Source organism: Homalodisca vitripennis, chromosome 7 (assembly GCF_021130785.1).
Source record: "Homalodisca vitripennis isolate AUS2020 chromosome 7, UT_GWSS_2.1, whole genome shotgun sequence".
Lineage (NCBI taxonomy): Eukaryota > Metazoa > Arthropoda > Insecta > Hemiptera > Cicadellidae > Homalodisca > Homalodisca vitripennis.
Window position 1 is genome coordinate 26,827,763 of NC_060213.1, and position 21,158 is coordinate 26,848,920.

At 36.0% G+C, this 21,158-nt stretch overlaps 3 protein-coding genes across 3 annotated transcripts in view; 2 read left to right on the forward strand and 1 right to left on the reverse strand.

Moving 5' to 3' along the window:
- Nucleotides 1–680: 680 nt before the first annotated feature.
- The window catches only part of LOC124365740 (polyubiquitin-C-like), a 34,124-nt gene continuing 13,646 nt past the window's right edge, over nt 681–21,158 (reverse strand). Inside the window, 6 exon segments of the mRNA XM_046821730.1 lie at nt 681–1,930; nt 1,932–2,171; nt 2,173–3,644; nt 4,841–5,068; nt 5,318–5,545; nt 5,802–5,995. Coding sequence (XP_046677686.1) covers nt 863–1,930; nt 1,932–2,171; nt 2,173–3,644; nt 4,841–5,068; nt 5,318–5,545; nt 5,802–5,991 — 3,426 coding nt within the window. The 5' untranslated portion in view covers nt 5,992–5,995 and the 3' untranslated portion in view covers nt 681–862.
- On the forward strand, nt 12,548–13,187 carry LOC124366658. Its single transcript, XM_046823260.1, has one exon. The coding sequence runs from the start codon at nt 12,555–12,557 to the stop codon at nt 13,185–13,187; it is 633 nt and encodes a 210-aa protein (XP_046679216.1). The 5' UTR covers nt 12,548–12,554.
- On the forward strand, nt 17,390–20,688 carry LOC124365741. The gene is made up of 2 exons (XM_046821731.1): nt 17,390–17,796; nt 19,721–20,688. Exons 1-2 carry the CDS (start codon nt 17,625–17,627, stop codon nt 20,359–20,361), a joined length of 813 nt encoding a protein of 270 aa, XP_046677687.1. The 5' UTR covers nt 17,390–17,624; the 3' UTR covers nt 20,362–20,688.

Here is a 21,158-nt window from a genome sequence, read left to right on the forward strand (position 1 = left end):
TCACTGTCAAGTAAGATTAATTGCACTTTTCTTTTATAAATAAATATTAGTCTATGGACACCAAATCTACGCATTTAATTTCTGAAGAATCCTTCTTCCTTAGTTAATGTGCATTAAAAAAATCGTGAGAACGGTTTCTATTTAGAATTATAACTGTCTAGAAAAATATTTTTACTAGCTTCAATCAAATTTAAGCAATTGTCTTGGACAAGAACATAACACCCTTTTGTATGATAAAATTTAAAATCGCAAACTCGCTAGGTGTCTATATATATACTAGTGTAATTGGCTACTGACTGAATGTGTAATAAAACATGGTTGGAAGACTCATATTACCTTGACCAAACTCTTAACATTGATAAAATTGACATGCCCCATATATTCAAAAAAATTTGTCTTGGGATTTATTTTAATTTTGATAAATATGTTCTCAATTAGTACAGAAATAATTGCAAGATCATCTGTGTTACAGTGCCTATATGACAATTCAAGAGGAAATATGCTGTAGTAGTCACATTAGCTTTAACCTGCTGGCTGAATGAGAAAAGCAAATTAAGTTCTAGGTTTATCCACAAAATACTACAAGGTTATTTATTTCAAATAAAGGAATCTAACTAAATTTATGTTCAGTTCTATATGGGATTAACAAAATTGATAGGTATAAAAAACAACAGGAGTCATTCAATGCAACAGTCTTATATATTTAGGAAAACTAAATTATTACATGAGTAAAAAAATAGAAACCTAAGAAATTGGAATAGCAAAGAAATACATCGAGTATTTATGAAATACTTGTCATAAAAGTAATAGAATTAACCAATTGAAAGAGTAGATGTATCACATAAAATTTTTCCGGGATTGTTCATTGACCACCACGAAGGCGAAGGACTAAATGAAGTGTAGATTCCTTCTGGATGTTGTAGTCCGAAAGGGTTCGGCCATCCTCAAGCTGCTTTCCTGCAAAGATAAGTCGCTGCTGGTCTGGAGGAATTCCTTCCTTATCTTGAACTTTAGCCTTGACATTTTCAATGGTATCAGATGGCTCAACCTCCAAGGTAATTGTCTTTCCTGTAAGGGTCTTGACAAAAATCTGCATGCCTCCTCGCAGTCGCAGGACCAAGTGGAGGGTTGACTCCTTCTGGATGTTGTAGTCGGAGAGTGTGCGGCCATCTTCCAGTTGCTTTCCAGCGAAGATGAGTCGCTGCTGGTCTGGGGGAATTCCTTCCTTATCTTGGATTTTGGCCTTTACGTTCTCGATGGTATCAGAAGGCTCAACTTCCAATGTGATGGTCTTTCCTGTTAGGGTCTTCACGAAAATCTGCATACCTCCTCGCAGTCGCAGGACCAAGTGGAGGGTTGACTCCTTCTGGATGTTGTAGTCGGAGAGGGTACGGCCATCTTCCAGTTGCTTACCAGCGAAGATGAGTCGCTGCTGGTCTGGAGGAATTCCTTCCTTATCTTGAATCTTAGCCTTGACATTCTCAATGGTATCGGATGGCTCAACTTCCAAAGTGATGGTTTTACCGGTCAATGTCTTCACGAAGATCTGCATACCTCCTCGAAGTCGCAGGACCAAGTGGAGGGTGGACTCCTTCTGGATGTTGTAGTCGGACAGAGTACGGCCATCTTCCAGCTGCTTACCAGCGAAGATGAGTCGCTGCTGGTCTGGAGGAATTCCTTCCTTATCTTGGATTTTGGCCTTTACGTTCTCGATGGTATCAGAAGGCTCAACTTCCAATGTGATGGTCTTTCCTGTAAGAGTCTTCACGAAGATCTGCATACCTCCTCGAAGTCGCAGGACCAAGTGGAGGGTTGACTCCTTCTGGATGTTGTAGTCAGAGAGGGTACGGCCATCTTCCAGCTGCTTACCAGCGAAGATGAGTCGCTGCTGGTCTGGAGGAATTCCTTCCTTATCTTGGATCTTGGCCTTTAACATTCTCAATAGTATCGGATGGCTCAACTTCCAAGGTGATGGTTTTTCCTGTAAGGGTTTTCACGAAGATCTGCATACCTCCTCGAAGTCGCAGGACCAAGTGGAGGGTCGACTCTTTCTGGATGTTGTAGTCAGACAGAGTACGGCCATCTTCCAGCTGCTTTCCAGCGAAGATGAGTCGCTGCTGGTCTGGAGGAATTCCTTCCTTATCTTGGATCTTGGCCTTAACATTCTCAATTAGTATCAGATGGCTCAACTTCCAAAGTGATGGTTTTTCCTGTCAATGTCTTCACGAAGATCTGCATACCTCCTCGAAGTCGCAGGACCAAGTGGAGGGTCGACTCTTTCTGGATGTTGTAGTCAGACAGAGTACGGCCATCTTCCAGCTGCTTTCCAGCGAAGATGAGTCGCTGCTGGTCTGGAGGAATTCCTTCCTTATCTTGGATCTTGGCCTTGACATTCTCAATGGTATCAGATGGCTCAACTTCCAAAGTGATGGTTTTACCTGTCAATGTCTTCACGAAGATCTGCATACCTCCTCGAAGTCGCAGGACCAAGTGGAGGGTTGACTCCTTCTGGATGTTGTAGTCGGAGAGGGTACGGCCATCTTCCAGCTGCTTACCAGCGAAGATGAGTCGCTGCTGGTCTGGGGGAATTCCTTCTTTATCTTGGATTTTGGCCTTTACGTTCTCGATGGTATCAGAAGGCTCAACTTCCAATGTGATGGTCTTTCCTGTTAGGGTCTTCACGAAAATCTGCATACCTCCTCGAAGTCGCAGGACCAAGTGGAGGGTTGACTCCTTCTGGATGTTGTAGTCGGAGAGGGTACGGCCATCTTCCAGTTGCTTACCAGCGAAGATGAGTCGCTGCTGGTCTGGAGGAATTCCTTCCTTATCTTGAATCTTAGCCTTGACATTCTCAATGGTATCGGATGGCTCAACTTCCAAAGTGATAGTTTTACCTGTAAGAGTCTTCACGAAGATCTGCATACCTCCTCGAAGTCGAAGGACCAAGTGGAGGGTCGACTCCTTCTGGATGTTGTAGTCGGAGAGGGTACGGCCATCTTCCAGCTGCTTTCCAGCGAAGATAAGTCGCTGCTGGTCTGGAGGAATTCCTTCCTTATCTTGGATTTTGGCCTTTACGTTCTCGATGGTATCAGAAGGCTCAACTTCCAAGGTGATGGTTTTTCCTGTAAGAGTCTTCACGAAGATCTGCATACCTCCTCGAAGTCGAAGGACCAAGTGGAGGGTCGACTCTTTCTGGATGTTGTAGTCAGAGAGGGTACGGCCATCTTCCAGCTGCTTTCCAGCGAAGATAAGTCGCTGCTGGTCTGGAGGAATTCCTTCCTTGTCTTGGATTTTGGCCTTTACGTTCTCGATGGTATCAGAAGGCTCAACTTCCAATGTGATGGTCTTTCCTGTAAGAGTCTTCACAAAGATCTGCATACCTCCTCGCAGTCGCAGGACCAAGTGGAGGGTCGACTCTTTCTGGATGTTGTAGTCGGAGAGGGTACGACCATCCTCCAGCTGCTTGCCGGCGAAAATCAGTCGCTGCTGGTCTGGGGGGATCCCCTCCTTATCCTGAATCTTAGCCTTGACATTCTCAATTGTGTCAGAAGGCTCTACCTCAAGGGTGATGGTCTTGCCTGTCAGGGTCTTCACGAAGATCTGCATTCCTCCTCTAAGCCTCAGCACCAGGTGGAGGGTTGATTCTGGAATATAACGAATTCCATTAGAACTAGTTCTGGCCTGTAGCCATCTGAGAAATTAAATCAGTAAAATAAACAATACAGCAAATAGTTTATATATTTTATATTCTGATAATATTGAAAAATAATTCAATTGAAAGGCAGCTGTATACTTTGATACAAATAAAATAAGAGGAGATAACTCAAGGTAATTTTTGCCTTTAGCTTTACCTCAATAAGTTGAAGAAATGTAATAATAACCTATATAATTAAAGAACCATAGATAAGCTGAAATATTTGAAAATATTGCCAATATTAGTTGAAAATCTAAACTCAACTCGAAAAACTAAAGGAATAAAGAAACTAATTTTTATCCATCAGTCATGTTTCTAAGATCGTCCATTGACAAAAGTTTCATACCAGTATTCAGTTCTTCATTTTATGCCCTTGGTGTCAGATAACAGGTGTCACATTACAATATAATAGTGATTACAATACTAGATAGTTTGTGAGGGAAAAATGTGGAGGTACAGTTTAGTGCATACTCGTCCTGCATAATTATTTAGTATCAGGAAGATAAAATAGGCTTTACATAAGGAATTTATAAATATTTATTTAATTTTTACAACATAATAAATATTTAAGTGCTTATGAAAATTGTTAACTGAATAAAAAAACACACGTCTAGAAGCCACGTGCACAGCTAAAGACACACAGCTTGATTCTATTGACATCAAGTGGTGCAATTACTTGATTTAAAAGTAGTAAAATTGTCCAGTAAACTCTAGTAGTAAATGTTGTAACTCTTTGTGGTTTAACAAATATTATAAAAGAACTCTTGATCACAATATGCTGTTGGTAGTTCAGTTTTTTATACAGGTGTTTACTAAGTTCATCTTGTGGCTAAATATTGAATTAAATATACAGTAAGTAGGTCATTTGGAATTATTTACCTTAACCACAGGATCATACATTGTAATTAATCATCTGAGTAGGTACTAAAAGTTTTTTGACTGATATAATAATTTCTTAAGCTAGAGATGGTTTAATATACAGGCAATTGCTTATAATAAATATCCTGGCAGGCTATCAAAACAATTGGGACAAGTAACGAAATCTTTACCTACAGGTTAGTTTTATAAATTACTTCACTTTAAGATGATCATACGACAAATAATGAACATGTTAAATCTAGTTTTTGCTTGTTCTGGAAATCCTACCTTTCTGAATGTTGTAATCGGACAGAGTGCGCCCGTCTTCCAGCTGCTTGCCGGCAAAAATCAGTCGCTGCTGGTCTGGGGGGATTCCCTCCTTATCCTGAATCTTGGCCTTGACATTCTCAATTGTGTCAGAAGGCTCAACCTCAAGGGTGATGGTTTTGCCTGTCAGGGTCTTCACGAAGATCTGCATTCCTCCTCTCAACCTTAGCACCAGGTGGAGGGTTGATTCTGGAAGATAACAATGTTCATTAGAACAAGTTCTGGTCAGTAGTCAATTTATTAAATTTGTGAGTCTTTAGTAAAAGGAAAATTGCAAAAATATATTTTGACAAGACTATCAAACATATGTAGGTCCACCAAGTGGGAAATAAGTCTTTACCTGAAGGGTAGTTTTTATGATTATTAAAATTGAAGATAACCCATAACTAACTAGTGAACATGATTAAAGTTTAATTTTGCTTGTGACCTATAGCTTACCTTTCTGAATGTTGTAATCGGACAGAGTGCGTCCATCTTCCAGCTGCTTGCCGGCAAAAATCAGTCGCTGCTGGTCTGGGGGGATTCCCTCCTTATCCTGAATCTTGGCCTTGACATTCTCAATTGTGTCAGAAGGCTCAACCTCAAGGGTGATGGTCTTGCCTGTCAGGGTCTTCACGAAGATCTGCATTCCTCCTCTCAACCTTAGCACCAGGTGGAGGGTTGATTCTGGAAGATAACAATGTTCATTAGAACAAGTTCTGGTCAGTAGTCAATTTATTAAATTTGCAAGTCTTTAGTAAAAGGAAAATTGCAAAAATATATTTTGACAGACTATCAAACATAGGTCCACCAAGTGGGGAATAAGTCTTTACCTGAAGGGTAGTTTTAATGATTATTAAAATTGAAGATAATCCATAACAAACTAGTGAACATGATTAAAATCTAATTTTGCTTGTATTTGGAATTATCACCTATAGCTTACCTTTCTGAATGTTGTAATCGGACAGAGTGCGTCCATCTTCCAGCTGCTTGCCAGCAAAAATCAGTCGCTGCTGGTCTGGGGGGATCCCCTCCTTATCCTGAATCTTAGCCTTGACATTCTCAATTGTGTCAGAAGGCTCGACCTCAAGGGTGATGGTTTTCCCCGTTAATGTCTTCACAAAAATTTGCATCTTTCTGTAAAAATTAAATAAAACTTAATTCACAAACTCATGATTGACATAGCAACACAATGTTCAATCTAGGTAGTATTCATTGTTCATACTGCCGAGCAATTCCACTTGATATACTAGAAGTGCTGGGTAAAAAAATATTGATAAATTAGAATCTCTTTACTAATGATTTTTTAATCGTGACACCTTACAGTTTCAATTTCAAATCTATTCTTTACATTCATTACGCCTAATAATAACCTTTGACTGACGAATGTTGCTTCCTTAGCACTAGGTCATGATACGGAAACCCCTTTCAACTGCTAAACCCATATTTGAACGTTTTCACTTCAGTGGTCTGATTATGCAATTCTTGTCAGTTTTAAACAGATAAATACTTATGTATTTTGTATTTAGCCCTTATTTATCATTCATAGGGTACAAATAGATGACACACAAAACTATCAAATTGATGTTAATATGTTCTATATGTAGAATAAATACAGAGAGCGATAGAACTCAATCTGTGTATTCTATTCTAAACACATTGTGTACACAGCCACAATTACAGTAGAAGTAGAGAACCAAATTATCGATTAGAAATAGGCTACCGAAACTATAAAATACAAAAACTTTTAAATCATAGTTATTTCAATTAATTATTGCCAGCTCTTTATAAATGCATTGAATATTGTTCCAAAATAATTCAAACCAAGTAAAATAATTTGTATTGTATTTGAGTGATAGTCACAAGTACGATGGGGATGTAGCTACCATGTGTTATTTATTTACACTTACAAGCCATTAGACACGTTTGTTCTTGAAAGTAGTAAAAAGTAACTTAATTGTTACATTGTTTTGTTTGTTAAATTTGTAAATACACAGTCTAGGCCTTGATATTTGTTAAACGCAGTTAATTTATTAATAAGTGTAATAAACGGCCACCGCCACAATCTGATCATGATGGTTGATTTTAAATATTGATACTATCGAATACAACATTGACCTACCAATATTCACTATTAATCATTGCCAGCTGTTTTTTTTTTTTTTTTCATTACACACTGAGTAGGCTAGGAACATCATTGCCAGCTGTTATTTCGTTTATGTAGTGATAGGTTAGTGACACCATGAAGAACAATGACAATGAATATACAGATGTTGACCAAAAATATATTTTTTAACATTAAGCAATTTTATTAATACACAAATATTGTAGAATCTAATTGGAGAGCAACAAAGAAATCTTGAAAATTCGTTTCAAAAGTTCCATTGCTGATCATATTACAGAATATATGTATCGACGAGAAGTAATGATTGGTGGTGATCATTTGAGCATTTTTTAACCTTCTGACTGCCGTTCCGTTGTTTATTTACATTCCTTTAATGTCAATTAACGAGTATTCGTTGGTTTGGCCTGCCCCTAATCCCATTTGTAATAAAACGTAAGCAATCAAGTATTAACATGATTCATATACAATTGGAAAGGTAAGAGTTGCCAAACAGGATTTTAAAATTGTTCTATGACGAGACATAATTTTAAAATGCTGTAGCTATTTTTATCTGCAAAAAAAAAATAGTTTCACCCTCTTTATTTCTTATAAGGGTTTTATAGTTGTATAACAAAACAATATATCTACATATATAAAAAAAAAACCGTACCAAATTTATGACATTTAGGATATTGTAAAATTTAACAAAACTCCAAACATTGTTAAATAACTGTTTTTATTAGGTAACTATCCCTTTTTTAAACATATTACACAAATTTTGGTTTCTATTAACCATAATAAATAAAAACAATAGGTTTTATCACAATATTTATTATTATGTTCTTTCCTGTAAATAAAATGATACCAAATAAACCTAGCTAGGTTTACAGTTTATAAGGTTTTTACAAATTTATGCCTTTTTCATCAAAAAACCCACGCTCCAATAATAAAGGGGATTTGGCAATGTAGTACTAAACTGTGCCAGGGGGGGGGGGGTATTACACAGTTCATTGTGAATAAAATGATACCAAATACAGTTAGATTTGCAGTAAAAAACTATTTTACAGATTTTAGAAAGAAAGCTTGTAAAACTGAAAAATTCTAATGAAAATAATAAGGGCAGCTGGAGGATTAAATACTATCACACATGTCTACTTAGTAAAGTAAGCATAAATACTACTTAACTTAACCCTTTGTGGTCGGTCGTCGACTATAGGTCGACCGCGGCAGTTTCGCTGAACGCTCGCATGTCGACAATAGGTCGACCGGATAATGTCACTGCTTGTTTGTCCATTTCTAACCTATTGCTGTTCGGTATTTGAGTTATTTGGTACTTTGGACTTCTATTTTGGTTACGTGAATGCTACGTCGATCTTTATTCACGATATAGGAGGCATTGGAAGTGAAAATAGAAGACCAATACAACTGACGTCTGCACTTGCGCCGTGTTTACAAATATGGCTGGTCCAAGTACAAGTTTTACTGACGATGACGAAATATTAGATGAATTAGATGATTGTGATAGTATTTTCAGTAAAATTAGTATCCAAAATGAAAAACAGATTATTGAAGAAGACCGTGATAGTGATTGTTAGTTGAATCATGAAAATTCTTCTGAAAACATTGTGGTAAATGACGGTAACCTATACGACGAAAGTGATGTGTTTAGATTGGAAACTAGGTAATGATGGGGAAGAATTTGATCAATTCGTGGATAATGTGATAGAAGTAGGACAAGGAGATGCAAATAATAGAGTTAGGCCTAGGCTACAAACTAGTAGACTAAGAGGAAGAGCTAGACATGTTACCCAAAGTAGGCCTAGGGCTGGACTAAGGCAAAATAAAGTATTATATATAATATTATATAATGAATAACATGTATCTGATGAGATCCTAGTGCCTTTTCACGTGTATTCATGTAATTTTGGTTTATTACATATGTATAAAAAATAAAAATTATGTTTTTGTTTTTTTTATACTTCTTTTTTATATTTTTTAAATGTTACTTAAAGTTATAAAAAAAGACTATAAAATAATGTAAACATTCTTTTTAGGTTATTTACATTGATATATAAAGAGAAAAAAATAAAAAAGTTGCAGAAAAAGGGATTTAAAACTTGCATTTGTGTATTGTCAAAGAACTGTAAACTAACAGAAATTAAATACGACCTGAGGACAGTCGAAGCAATTTTTATTGAGACCTCAAAGGGTTAAGAGTAGTCTAAATACAGTTTAGTTATTTTACACAATTAGAAATAAATACATTTCTATTACATTTAAAAGTATAGATTCTCTATAGTACAACTTTAACACATTGAATGCGGAGCCTGAGTATAGGTCAGGCTAGCACACACACCGTTTTGTATGGAGTCCGACCTATACTCGGGCTCCGGTACTTAATTCAATATGTTTAGGTTTTCAGTAAAAAAAAATCGGGTTTAGTTGTTTCAGACTATTTCCTATGTTATATTGTTTATATTTATACGTCTTTTCTATGACAAGTAACAGTTGTGCATCTTAATTGTATTTTCAACTATTGCACAACTGCTTAGTAAAGTTACATAACTGACCGACGACGCAGTGATGCGATCATTGTTATTTATAAACAAAGTTCCACTGTTACTGAATAAAGTGATAAATGTTGGTTTAGTGATGATTTAGTTTATTTTGATTGGTTTCTTAGTGATAAAAGTTTTATTTTTCATGATCATTGTGTGAAATGAGTAATCATTTAGACAAAATAATGGCACGCATGATACGTGATATGATGTCAGATTCTGAGTATGATTTGGAGGAGGGTTATCGTATTTTAATGAAAATAAAAGATCATCTGCGATTCAGTTTGAAAGAATCTTGGGTCAAATTTATGATTCTGGATCGTATGGTAAGTTTCTCAACGACAATGATCCTGATCCAGATTTTGAGGTTAGGCCTAGTGATCAAGACGTGAATGATGCAGAGTATGATTATGATAGGTCTTCCATTAGTACCAACATGAATACTTTCTTTCTTTTATGTTATTTTACATCAAAAACACATTTATAGAACATCAGGTGGTTTTAAAAAATGTTTATACAACATTGGGTGGTTGAAAAATAAAATGTTGGTAAATATTAAGATCAGCAACTACCGCTCCGATCGCCATAATGTTTTGCATACTAACACATTTTAACGTAATTTTACCGAAAAAAATAGTCCTGATTGTCGTTAACATATAAAAACCCGCTTTTCGGCAGTACAATGTTGGTAATACAAAACACATAAATAACAAGATTTTCGACTAGGCCTATCAAACTAAAAACAATGGCCGACCATGGTCGTTTTGATGAGTTGACAATAAGTTAGTCACGTGACAAACAGGAAAATTTCCGATTGGCCGGGCGGATCACGTGACCTTTAGGACGGCTTCGATTGAATGCCAGACGTCAACAAACAAACCCACATGGACAAGGAATAATTAGTGAAGTTGTTGACATGGCGTGCGATGGTTGTTATCACACGCTATTCTTCGAAGCATGTTTGTTTGGTGAAAAGCATGTTATTAACATGTTTTGTGCGCACAACGTGCTTCCAACGAAGACGAGCTACAAATAAATTAGTTGTTATCGAGTTGAGACAAGTGCCTCTGGCCACCAGCGCGGGCTCCGGCAGCACCATCGGTGCTGCCCCGCGCTGATGTCAAGGAAAGAAAAACATCCCTCGGGATAGTAGGCTACCTATCCGTAAAATATCAAATTCTAGAGGGGCTGATCAGAAATATAAAAAATACCATTAAGGTAAGTAACATTTTTTTTGGTACTTTGGGATTATACCGACCACACTAGTATGAAGAACACAAAAATAGAAATTTATAGAAACAAACATGATAGAACGTAAAAAACAACTCTTCAATTACAAAATTACAAACTTACAAGCATTTCCAGGTATTGTGATCGCTGTTATCTTATCTTTCTCGAGAATCCTGATTACGGAAGGCCGCGCGGCATCACGTGATTTGCACGGTACATAATTGCCTTTCCATTACAATTCAATTTATATTTCTGATTAGCCCCTCTAGAATTTGATATTTTACTGATAGGTACTATCTCGAGGGATGTTTTTCTTTCGTCGACATCAGCGCGGGGCAGCACCGAAGGTGCTGTCAATGCCCGCGCTGATGGCCGGAGGCACTCGCATTTTGGGTGGCGGAATGTGATCAAGAATAAAAACAAGTTTTTAGTGTTTTTTTAATAAAGAGTTTAGTTTGGTAAATGATTGTTTTTGTTGAATTTTTGTGTTTGGAGAAATGTAGAGGTAAAACACGGAAGTACAACAAAGCGATGCACCAGCTGAACGGGCGGCGAGACTGCAATCACGTTATCTACTAGACGCTCGACTTTGACCTCTGTCTGAGGATGGGGAGGGGTTTGCGATAAGACAATTCCTGTTTTATATTGACGAAATATTGTTCTATGCTAATCTAGTAATCAGTAGAAGCAAAATGTCAAATAACGATTCATGTCTGGGTGTGGTCGGTATAATCCCAAAGTACCTTTTTTTTTTAATTTTAGGCTAATTGTTTTTATTTAAATTTTGTTTAATTTTAATTTATTTTAATTTTATTTTTTTCAAATTTTTTATTTTTGGGGCCCCAGCGACAATCTGAACTATTTTTTCGGTGAAATTATGTTAGCCTGTGTTAGTATGCAAAAAATTACAGCGATCAGAGCGTTAGTCTCTGATCTTAAGATTTACCAAAATGTTTGTACAATTTTTCAAATGTTGTTTTTTCCATAATTTTGTTTAATTTTTAATTTTGTTCAAATAGCCTAATTATGTTATCATAAAGAGGCACATTTTCTAAAACTGTGTGTTCTCCTCTTTAATTAGATATATAATGTGTTAGGTTAAAACAATGCCTTCATAATTAAAAAAAAAAATTTTAATCACAAAAAACTACCAGTATTCGGTGTAAATTCATTGTTATAGGCTTAGGGTTCAATGTGTTAAAAACCTAAAACTTAATTCACTTTTGACATTATACTATTGTTCAAAATTATTTAATGTAAAATCGTGTTATGTTAATACATTCGAAGTAAAATTGTGCTTGTGAGTTAATACATTCAAAGTAAAATCATGTTGGGTTACAGTACTGACTATTGGCAGCAAGTACAATGGATGTGTGTTCTTTGTTTCACAAGAGTTACATTTATCCTTGAAAGTAGTCAAAGATAGTAGGTATAAGTAAGAAATTATATTGTTTGGTTTGTAATCATATTAATTATATATTATAATTCGGTATCAGTTTACAAAATCGTGACCATGGAAAGGTATGTTCATTTTTTTTTCCTGAAAACTACAATTTTTCCTGAAAACAATAGTGAAAAAAAAATTCGTCGGCAACGAAAATTAAAGGAGTTACGAATTTTTGAAATTCTCAGAAAACTCTGTTGTTGACAGTACCTCTATCCATATTTGACAGAAGGGACGCCATTTTGAACTATTTTGTTCCTCCGTGTCTATTCTTAACCTCCTTATTTGACAGATTGGTATTACTCCGCGGCTCTCTCAAATGAAGAAGGGACGCCATTTTAAACTAGTTCAGTAGTGATAATGGCACACCTTTGTGTTGGATGTTCGTTATCTTACGTGGAAGCTATTCGTAAAGACGAGTATGGAGTGTTGCAATTTTATGTAAACCACGGGGTTTACAACCGGACTAGGCGTTGTGGAAATAGGAAGTGTGGCAACGAACTCGTTGTTAACGAATTTGGGGACTTCTTTTTTCGGTGTGGAAAGTACTACACGCCTGCACCGAAACGAAAGAAAATTAAGTGCCGGTTTACTGCCAGTGCGAAAAAGGGGACTTTCTTTGAAAGCGCACATTTACCATTGACGGACATTTTTTGTATTGTTGCGTCAATATTGTGTCTAGTGCCGCCGCGACAAGATTACCTGAAAAAGAACTTTAATATTAGTTCAAAAACAGCTGTAGACTGGTATTCGTTTTGTCGGGAGGTATTTGTTGACCATGTGGCCAATAATGATGTTACATTAGGTGGAGTTGGACACATTGTGGAAATTGACGAGGCAAAATTTGGTAAAAGAAAATATAATAGAGGAAGACTTATTGAAGGGCAGTGGGTGTTTGGTGGTATAGACCGTACCACACATGAAACATTTTTAGTGCCGGTAGAGAAAAGGGACAAGGAAACTCTCTTAAAAGTAATAAAAGAAAAAAATTGAACCGGGAAGTACCATTATTAGTGATTGTTGGCGTGCGTACGACTGCTTGGAGGACGAGGGGTTTGTGCATGAGACAGTTAACCACTCAAAGGAGTTTGTGGACCCACGCACTCACGCCCACACAAATACTATCGAGCGGACGTGGAGAAGTGTAAAAGACAAAATTCCGCGTTACGGCAGGAAAAAAACTCATTTTGTGGGGTATTTGGGTGAATACCTTTTTAAGGCGAAATACCCAAACCTCAATGAGCGGATCCACCATTTCTGGGTTGCGGCTGCAAAACTGTACCCACCTGAACATTAAGGTAAGTGATAAGTTACTTAAGTGACTAGTACGTTAATCCTGTCAACGATGCCTGCCCGCTGCGCAGTGCTGCGCACTGCTTGCTCTTTTAGAAAAAAAATTAACTCGAGCTTGCAAAAGTTGAATCCCAGATCACGTGATGCCCCTGCTCCTTAACGCAATAATGCCCGAAAGGCATCAATATAATACAATAATATTCTTTCCCCCCAGTTTATATGCACCTGTGATAATAATGCTAGGCTATAAATGCCCAACCCATGAAAAAAAAGTCCATTTTCCATGGTCACGGTTTTGTAAATAAATACCTATAATTCATATTAATTTCTATCAGATTTAAAAGCAGAAAAGTTAATTGTTTGGATATTTTGCTTTTAATATTTTTAGATAGTCAGATGGTCTTGAATATCGATCATTGGATATCATTCAATAATCATGATTGATTGTGGAAGTGACCGTTTAATATACTGGCAGCCCAAAAATGTAATTTGAAATATGTTATTAAACTAGCGCATTTCGGTTTGACATTCTGGTTTCTGTAGTTCAGATAATAATAAATAGTATCAATTATTCGATTGAGGTATTGGTAGAGGCCAGCCACAGTAGCCTAAAAAAGTGGTTGAAATTAGAACCTAGCCTAAAGCACAACTTAAAAAAATATTAATCTTTCTGATGAAAACATTATTTTTATCATCATTCACTAGCCTATTTTCAATAATACTGCTATATTCAACCATTAGGCATACCTCTTATACTGAAGCCACAATAACCAATAAATGGTTGAAATTAGAAACATAGGCACAACTTCGCAGAAATATTATAAGTTTCTAGGGGAAAAGATTAACCTGTTTCACACAAAGCCAAAAACAAATAAGTTACATATAACTTAATTCATTACAAAGAATTATTCAATTTGAAAATTTCCTAGAGAAATTGTCAATCAATACCTTAACTGAAATGCTGGAAATTTCGAACATGTAAGAATTTAGATCTTGCAATACTACTAAAATAACAGTTTCACTTATTTTAACTTATTGTCTTAACATAATACAATCGTAGAAGAAATTCTGATGAGGTTGAGAAACATTCTAGATCGAACTTATTCAAGATGGCGATGTTCGAGTATTTCCTTGATCATAAAACTTATAATTTTTTGATGTACTGTATTATGTTTAGTTTTACAGATACCTTTACACTTAAAATAAACGAAAGAAGTTCAAATACTTACATAATTTACTATACTGTCACTTATCCTCAATGCCTAGAAAGGAAAGCGCCAAAACACTAGAGCTATAATATCACGTAACAGACTTCTTCCCAATCCAACAAGAACTCTGCACGGCGAAACAAAATGTCGGGTTATATACCGTCAGTGGTGCAATGACGAGGATGTTTCTCATTGGCTGCTGAATATAGCGCATTATTGACGTCAGCTATCTCTGGTCAGAGTAGCCAACATAACAACCGCGTCAAACACTAGTGAAACTTATAATTTCAATGCTAGAATTGTATTAAATAAGTTACCTATGTTGGTAACCTTTAATGAACCAAATGTGCATTATCACGTTAATATTCTTTGCACCTCCCTTTGTCCCTTAATTCAGCATTACCACTACCATTTGCTTATGAAATTTTGACATATATTATGGTATACCGTATAATTTACTGAATTTCTGTCGTTAATCAGCTGCGATGACTGATTCCGCCGATGGAGTATTCAAAATATAAATGCATATAGCCAAGTACTGTGAATGGAGATTTTTATGTGTCATTTGTTAATGAAATACTGTTCTTCAACAGTGAAAACGAAATACAGTAATAAAAAGATTTTGTATTATTTTTTACTTGGTTATTTTTATGTAAAAACTTTTGTTAAATATTGTATGCCTTATTATAAACCAGAATAATACTCTGAGTTTGAAAATGTGATTATAGTTACCATTATGCAATGATAATAAGTAAGCCTACTCAAGTAAAATGCAATAAAAGTAATTGGCCCTCGAAAAATATGTTAAACATTTATATGAAACAGCGTTTTAGGGCCCGAAATCCACGAAAGTTCGGGAGAGTAAGCAGGAGTTTTTTTATAGTGCCTAAAAATTGCCTTATGAAACGTTTTTTCAAAATTTCCCGGAGAACCAAATCTGGCCTTTCCCGTCCTGAAGTCCTGTAGGGATGTTCCACAATCCTCAGACTATAGATGTGTAGATTTAGTTTTAGATAATTTTTATTCAAATAGTCGTGAATCATTGTAACATATTTTGCTAAGCCAATCATGGTGCAATTAAAAACATACATTTGTATTATTCGTTACAAAACAATATTACAATGGTGATCAATTATTATTGATTTGGTTGCGTAATCAATGATTAATTTTTATGCTGTCCTAATTAATCGCATGTGTCTAAACAAAGAATTGATAAGATATAGCCAGCCGAGGTTTCCGGCTTCTAGAACAATCCAGGCTACAATCAACTTTGTTGTTTACTGAGTAATGATGACTCAGAAGTATAGAAGTGCGCATTTGCAAGGTGTGTCTGTATCATAGTTATGCAAACATTGCTGAGTAAATATGTTCAGCAGATAACTAAGCAAACAATAGGCCCACTTTTGTGTAAATGAAATGCTGGCAAACTTAAGAGAGACGCGTTTAAAAATCCAACTTAATACGGATAAAACGTTTATAAATTATTGTTAACCTTAAAAATGAATGTTCTTCAATATGAAAAACCGAACCCTCTAGGAAAAGCTGGATTGATTCAGACTTGTTGCAAGAACAATAATTAAGATCGCAAATTTTATTTAATCAATTTAATTTTGTTAGCAAAGCTTTGACGCAAAGATTATTAAAAGTTCACACAACCGGAAAACTTGTCTTTAGTTCATTAAGTTAGGCAACTTTATATGTTCAAAATTTGATCAACATTCGATTGGAATTGGATGATTTAATATGACATCTTCAAACTCTGTCTATTCAATTACTAATTAATTTTTTATCCAAACTTAAATTTTGACTCCTCCCCTTTAGTTCCTCCTTATTCACCCACTTTTTTTATTTCAAACCAAAATGTATCAGGAATTCATAGCTTCAAATTATTGCTTTACATACAGAGTTAAACCATATATTGATTGATATTTCAATGTGAAACAAAGACAAGCTTGAACATAATAGCGTCCATCCAAATTGCATGATCGAACAAACGCACTGTAGATCGAACCAAGTAATTCAAAATTCAGCAGACTTTCCCGTATGGGTTACTCATATGCAATACCAGTTTACAGCGGTAGCTATCGCAGAGCCATCCAAGGCCAGTCCTAGTAATACCATTACCTATTTAATACGATTTCTGTTAAATAGTCCTCATAACTAACCCCACATAAAAGTTTGAATTGGCTTTCTTTGGTCACACAGATTAGTTCACGGTCTTTTTGTACAAAATAAACTTAACTATAATAAATAAATGTAAATTCTGGTGTGTTATAACAACACGTCTTTGAGAATTTGAATTCAAACTGAGAAGGTGATAAATTTATAAGTGTAACAACTACTCACTAGCTTATCACATACATTGTACATACATAGCCTACGCCATATTTTCAATTGAAAACAATCCCTTGTCCCCATTTGGAGGTTGAGATCTCCAAGTTATGCCCCTAACTAACTCCTTCCCACGACTAGAGATCTGCCAATGTATTCTATTGATTTCTTATGGATCAGAAGTGTACAGTGGGATTATTGTTAGAAGTCAGTTTAGTGTGATATTACAACAAAAATGAACAAATTACATTATAACGATAGCTTGTCTTATTTTTTATCCAAAGGCCATTCTTAAGAATGATTTTGTGGGAGACGTAAACTGAAGGAAATTTCTGCAACTCAACGGCCAAGATCAAATTTACTAACCCGTCAACGTTGGTTGCTAAGGCGCTTTCAACGCCGGACGCTAGTAGCGCTGTCCACACAAAGGAGCTCGTTGATTTCACAACACGGAGCGTTGTCAACGCCGTGCCAACGCGACGTCGTCATCGTTTTGCCGTTGTTTGCGTAACCTGTTGTGTCGCTTCTACTGTTGTTTCTCTGTTACGTTTTTTGTTCGAAATTTTAAATCAGTGTTGAAAAACCACTAAGGGACAAAATGTTCGACACGGAAAAGTTTATACTGGAGGTGGAGAAGAGACCTGCTCTGTACAACGTGCATTCGGAAGAATATAGTGACAGGACGCTGAGGACCAAGTGCTGGGATGATCTCGGCGAAATAATGTTCACAAACTGGGATAAGATGACACCAGTAGAAAGAGAGGTGGCAGGTAAGATATACCAAATTGACGTTACTCAAATTGTTTAACACAAATTTAGTGGCCCTACCAGTTGCGGATTAAGTATTTTTGAAAGGCCGCAGACCATTTCAGTGACGCATCCACGATTTACGAAAGAGGACGTTACCTAAAATATGAACACATGGAACATCCCAGGGTGACCAGACGTAAATTTCTAAAATGAGGACTTTGATGGTAAAAAAGATTAAAAAGATTATTAAATATTTTTATAATCTCTGCGAAAAACATTTATTTATACATTACCAAAAAATCGAACATTATAAATTAGTGCTGTTTTTAAGCATATTATAATATAAATAACAAACAAATTCAAATTGAATTTGTTTTGACATATTCATTGAAAAATTCATTATTAGGTAAGAATATAATTGGTGGATAAAAGTATTATTTGATACTATTATTTTGTATGTGGTATAAGATAAAATTAGTTATTGTTAGAATTGTTATCTTTAAAAATTATAACGGATTTAAACCCAAATTGTTAGAATGATGTTAAAAATAAACTTTGTGAAAATAATTTGAATTCAGTTCATTGCATCGATTCATTACATTATTATTAAGCTGTACTAACAGACATATATATATATATATATATATATATATATATATATATATATATATATATATAAGAAATTATCACTATAACAGAAAAATATTTATAATTCTTATAACAAAACTTGCTGCACTTTCACCTCTTTATCCCAAAATCAGTAGAGTTCTTCGTCGTTCCTTGGGCCAATAGGAATCTATGTACAAAGTTTCAAGTTTCTAGACTCTTTCCAACAAGATTTATCGCTTAGACGGACAGACAACAAAGTACATGTCGCTTAAAGCGTGCATAAGATTGTAAGTTCTCCAGCAGTGAATCGTGACCTTGACCTTGAATAACCTCGCAACCTTGAAAATTTGGCTGTTTTGTATCTTGCCCGGATCGGAAAAATTAAAAGATCAACTTAGTTGTAGTTGCCATTTCCACCTTAATGAAAGGTACGCTAACTTCCCAGAAGTCCCAGATTGTAGAATTGTGATACCTGGACTCTTATAGGTCGAGTAGTGATTGAAGAAAGCGGATGCAAATGTTGTACTCCTTTCTCTTTCCTTTTCTTTGTTACAGCTTTCAGCTCGTAAACGCCTTGTTAATTAAATAAAATATTAATCAAGAAGTATTCATATTTTTTTTTTTAATTTTAATTTTTTTCTTCACGGATTGATTAAATTAATTTCACAAGTGTTCCCTTAAGTATAGGTAGGCTAATTTCCCAGAATTTCCTGATTGTAGAATTGTGTTACCTGGACTTCTATAGGTCGAGTAGTGATTGAAGAAACCGGATGCAAATGTTGTACTCCTTTCTCTTTACTTTTCTTTGTTACAGCTTTCAGATCGGAAATGCCTCGTTAATTAAATAGCATATTAATTAGGCAACAAAGTACCCCTATTTCAAAATGTTTCACTTTTGCCTTCTTGCGTTGGTTAAATTAATTTTACAAGTGTTCCCAACGTGTCACTGAATCAGAAGTTTCTTTTCTTCCTTTATCGATTGTTGAACGACGCATTTTTCTTCAAGCATGGAAATATAACCCAAGTTTCTTATTCACATTCAAAACAAAGGCGAATAAGCTCCGAAATAAACTAATCTCTAAATAGGAAAGTATGGCAAAGTTTGTTTTTAACGATGGGAGGATTGTGAAGGAAAAGGGGGGTTTCCGGACATTTGGCATCGTCAAGTGATTCTTCTGTAACATTTTGATTTTCTGTGTCACTGAACGATGGCAAATGTCCAGAAAAATCCTTTTCCATTCACACTGTTTTATTAATATGACGCCTTTTAAGTATGAATCTCTTCATCTTCTTTGAAAACTAATCGTGTTTACTATTGTAAGCGGTCTGTTTCAGGCAAAGAAATGGTCAAAAAGTGGAAGTCCGTGCGGGACAATTTCGTCCGGGAGGTGAAGCTGAGGAGAAGTTTCGAGATGGAAGGGTCCACGGTGAAGAAGCGGAAGTACCTATTCTACGACCAACTCGCATTCTTGGTCCCTTACATAAAGGGGGTAGACACCGCTGAGTCGACGGAACGTAGGCTCTCGAGCGAATCTTCTATTGAGGCTGCAGAAGAAGTTGGCGCCAACACCGTCAAGCCCGCTCGGGGACGTCACAGAAGACGGGGACGGGTGAGGGATGTACCGGCCATAGACAGGACCGTCGCTTCCAAGTCGGTACCGATTAAGGTACTGTTGCCCGAAAGAAAGCAGGAAGTGCAGGAAATTCAGACTGTACAACAGCAGAACAGAATGGACTCGGACAGATTCGGCAACAAATCTTTCTTGATGTCATTTCTGCCCTTGATGGATTCCATGACATCACAAAAGTCGTTGGACGTGAGGATCCAAATATCGGAGGTGTTCAGAAACGCAATGCTACCGTCCGGACAGTACTCTGAACCTGCGGCTGCTGTCGACCAATCGCCACACTTCCTTGAGGTTACCGACATTATACAGGAAGCTAGCGAGTCAGACAGTCCACGTGCGAGTAAATAAGTCAAGTTTACAAGACCTATTCCTTTAATTATTGAACGAGAGTTGACTTGGAGCGCTAGAGAAAGTATTACAAATTTTTAACTGAACATATGATAAAATAAAATTGATGTATTGCACAAAAAGTTAAAAACTTTTACACTTTGGTAATATTTCTCATAATCATGAATAACCAAGATTTTATATTGTACCTAAATTATCTAAAATTAACAATCTATGTACAGTGTAAATAAAATCAGAAAAATAATTTTTGTTTTTCATTATAAGGCCAGTAACACACATTGACGTATTTGTTTATAAATTTTTTGTAATAAAGTAACAAAACCACAATTTGTTTTATTTATTTCTAGATATGTTGATGTGCTTCATTACGTATTTGTTCTTTGTTTAAACTTTGTCATTGACGACGGAAGGTTTGAAAGTAAAACAGGATTTCGGACATTTGTTATCGTTATATGTTACAAAGGGTATAAAACAATGTTTCGAGGATTGGAATCCACCCTCTTCGTCAGGTGGGTGAAGTATTAATGAGATTTTAAATTAAATACCCCATCCGCCTGACAAAGAGGATAGATTTCAAGCCTCAAAACGTTCTGTTACATTTTGTAACACGTATTTGTATTATTAAAACATCAATTATTGGCGTTAGTTGTGAATTTTTATTAGGTCAGCCAGCCATAGAGAAACGGCCTTGAGTTTTACACCACAAGAACAATATTGAACCCTAAACCCTTTTACGACCTCATACCAGGTCGTAGATTTATGGGAGACGTCACATTTTAAAGACACGATAAATACGC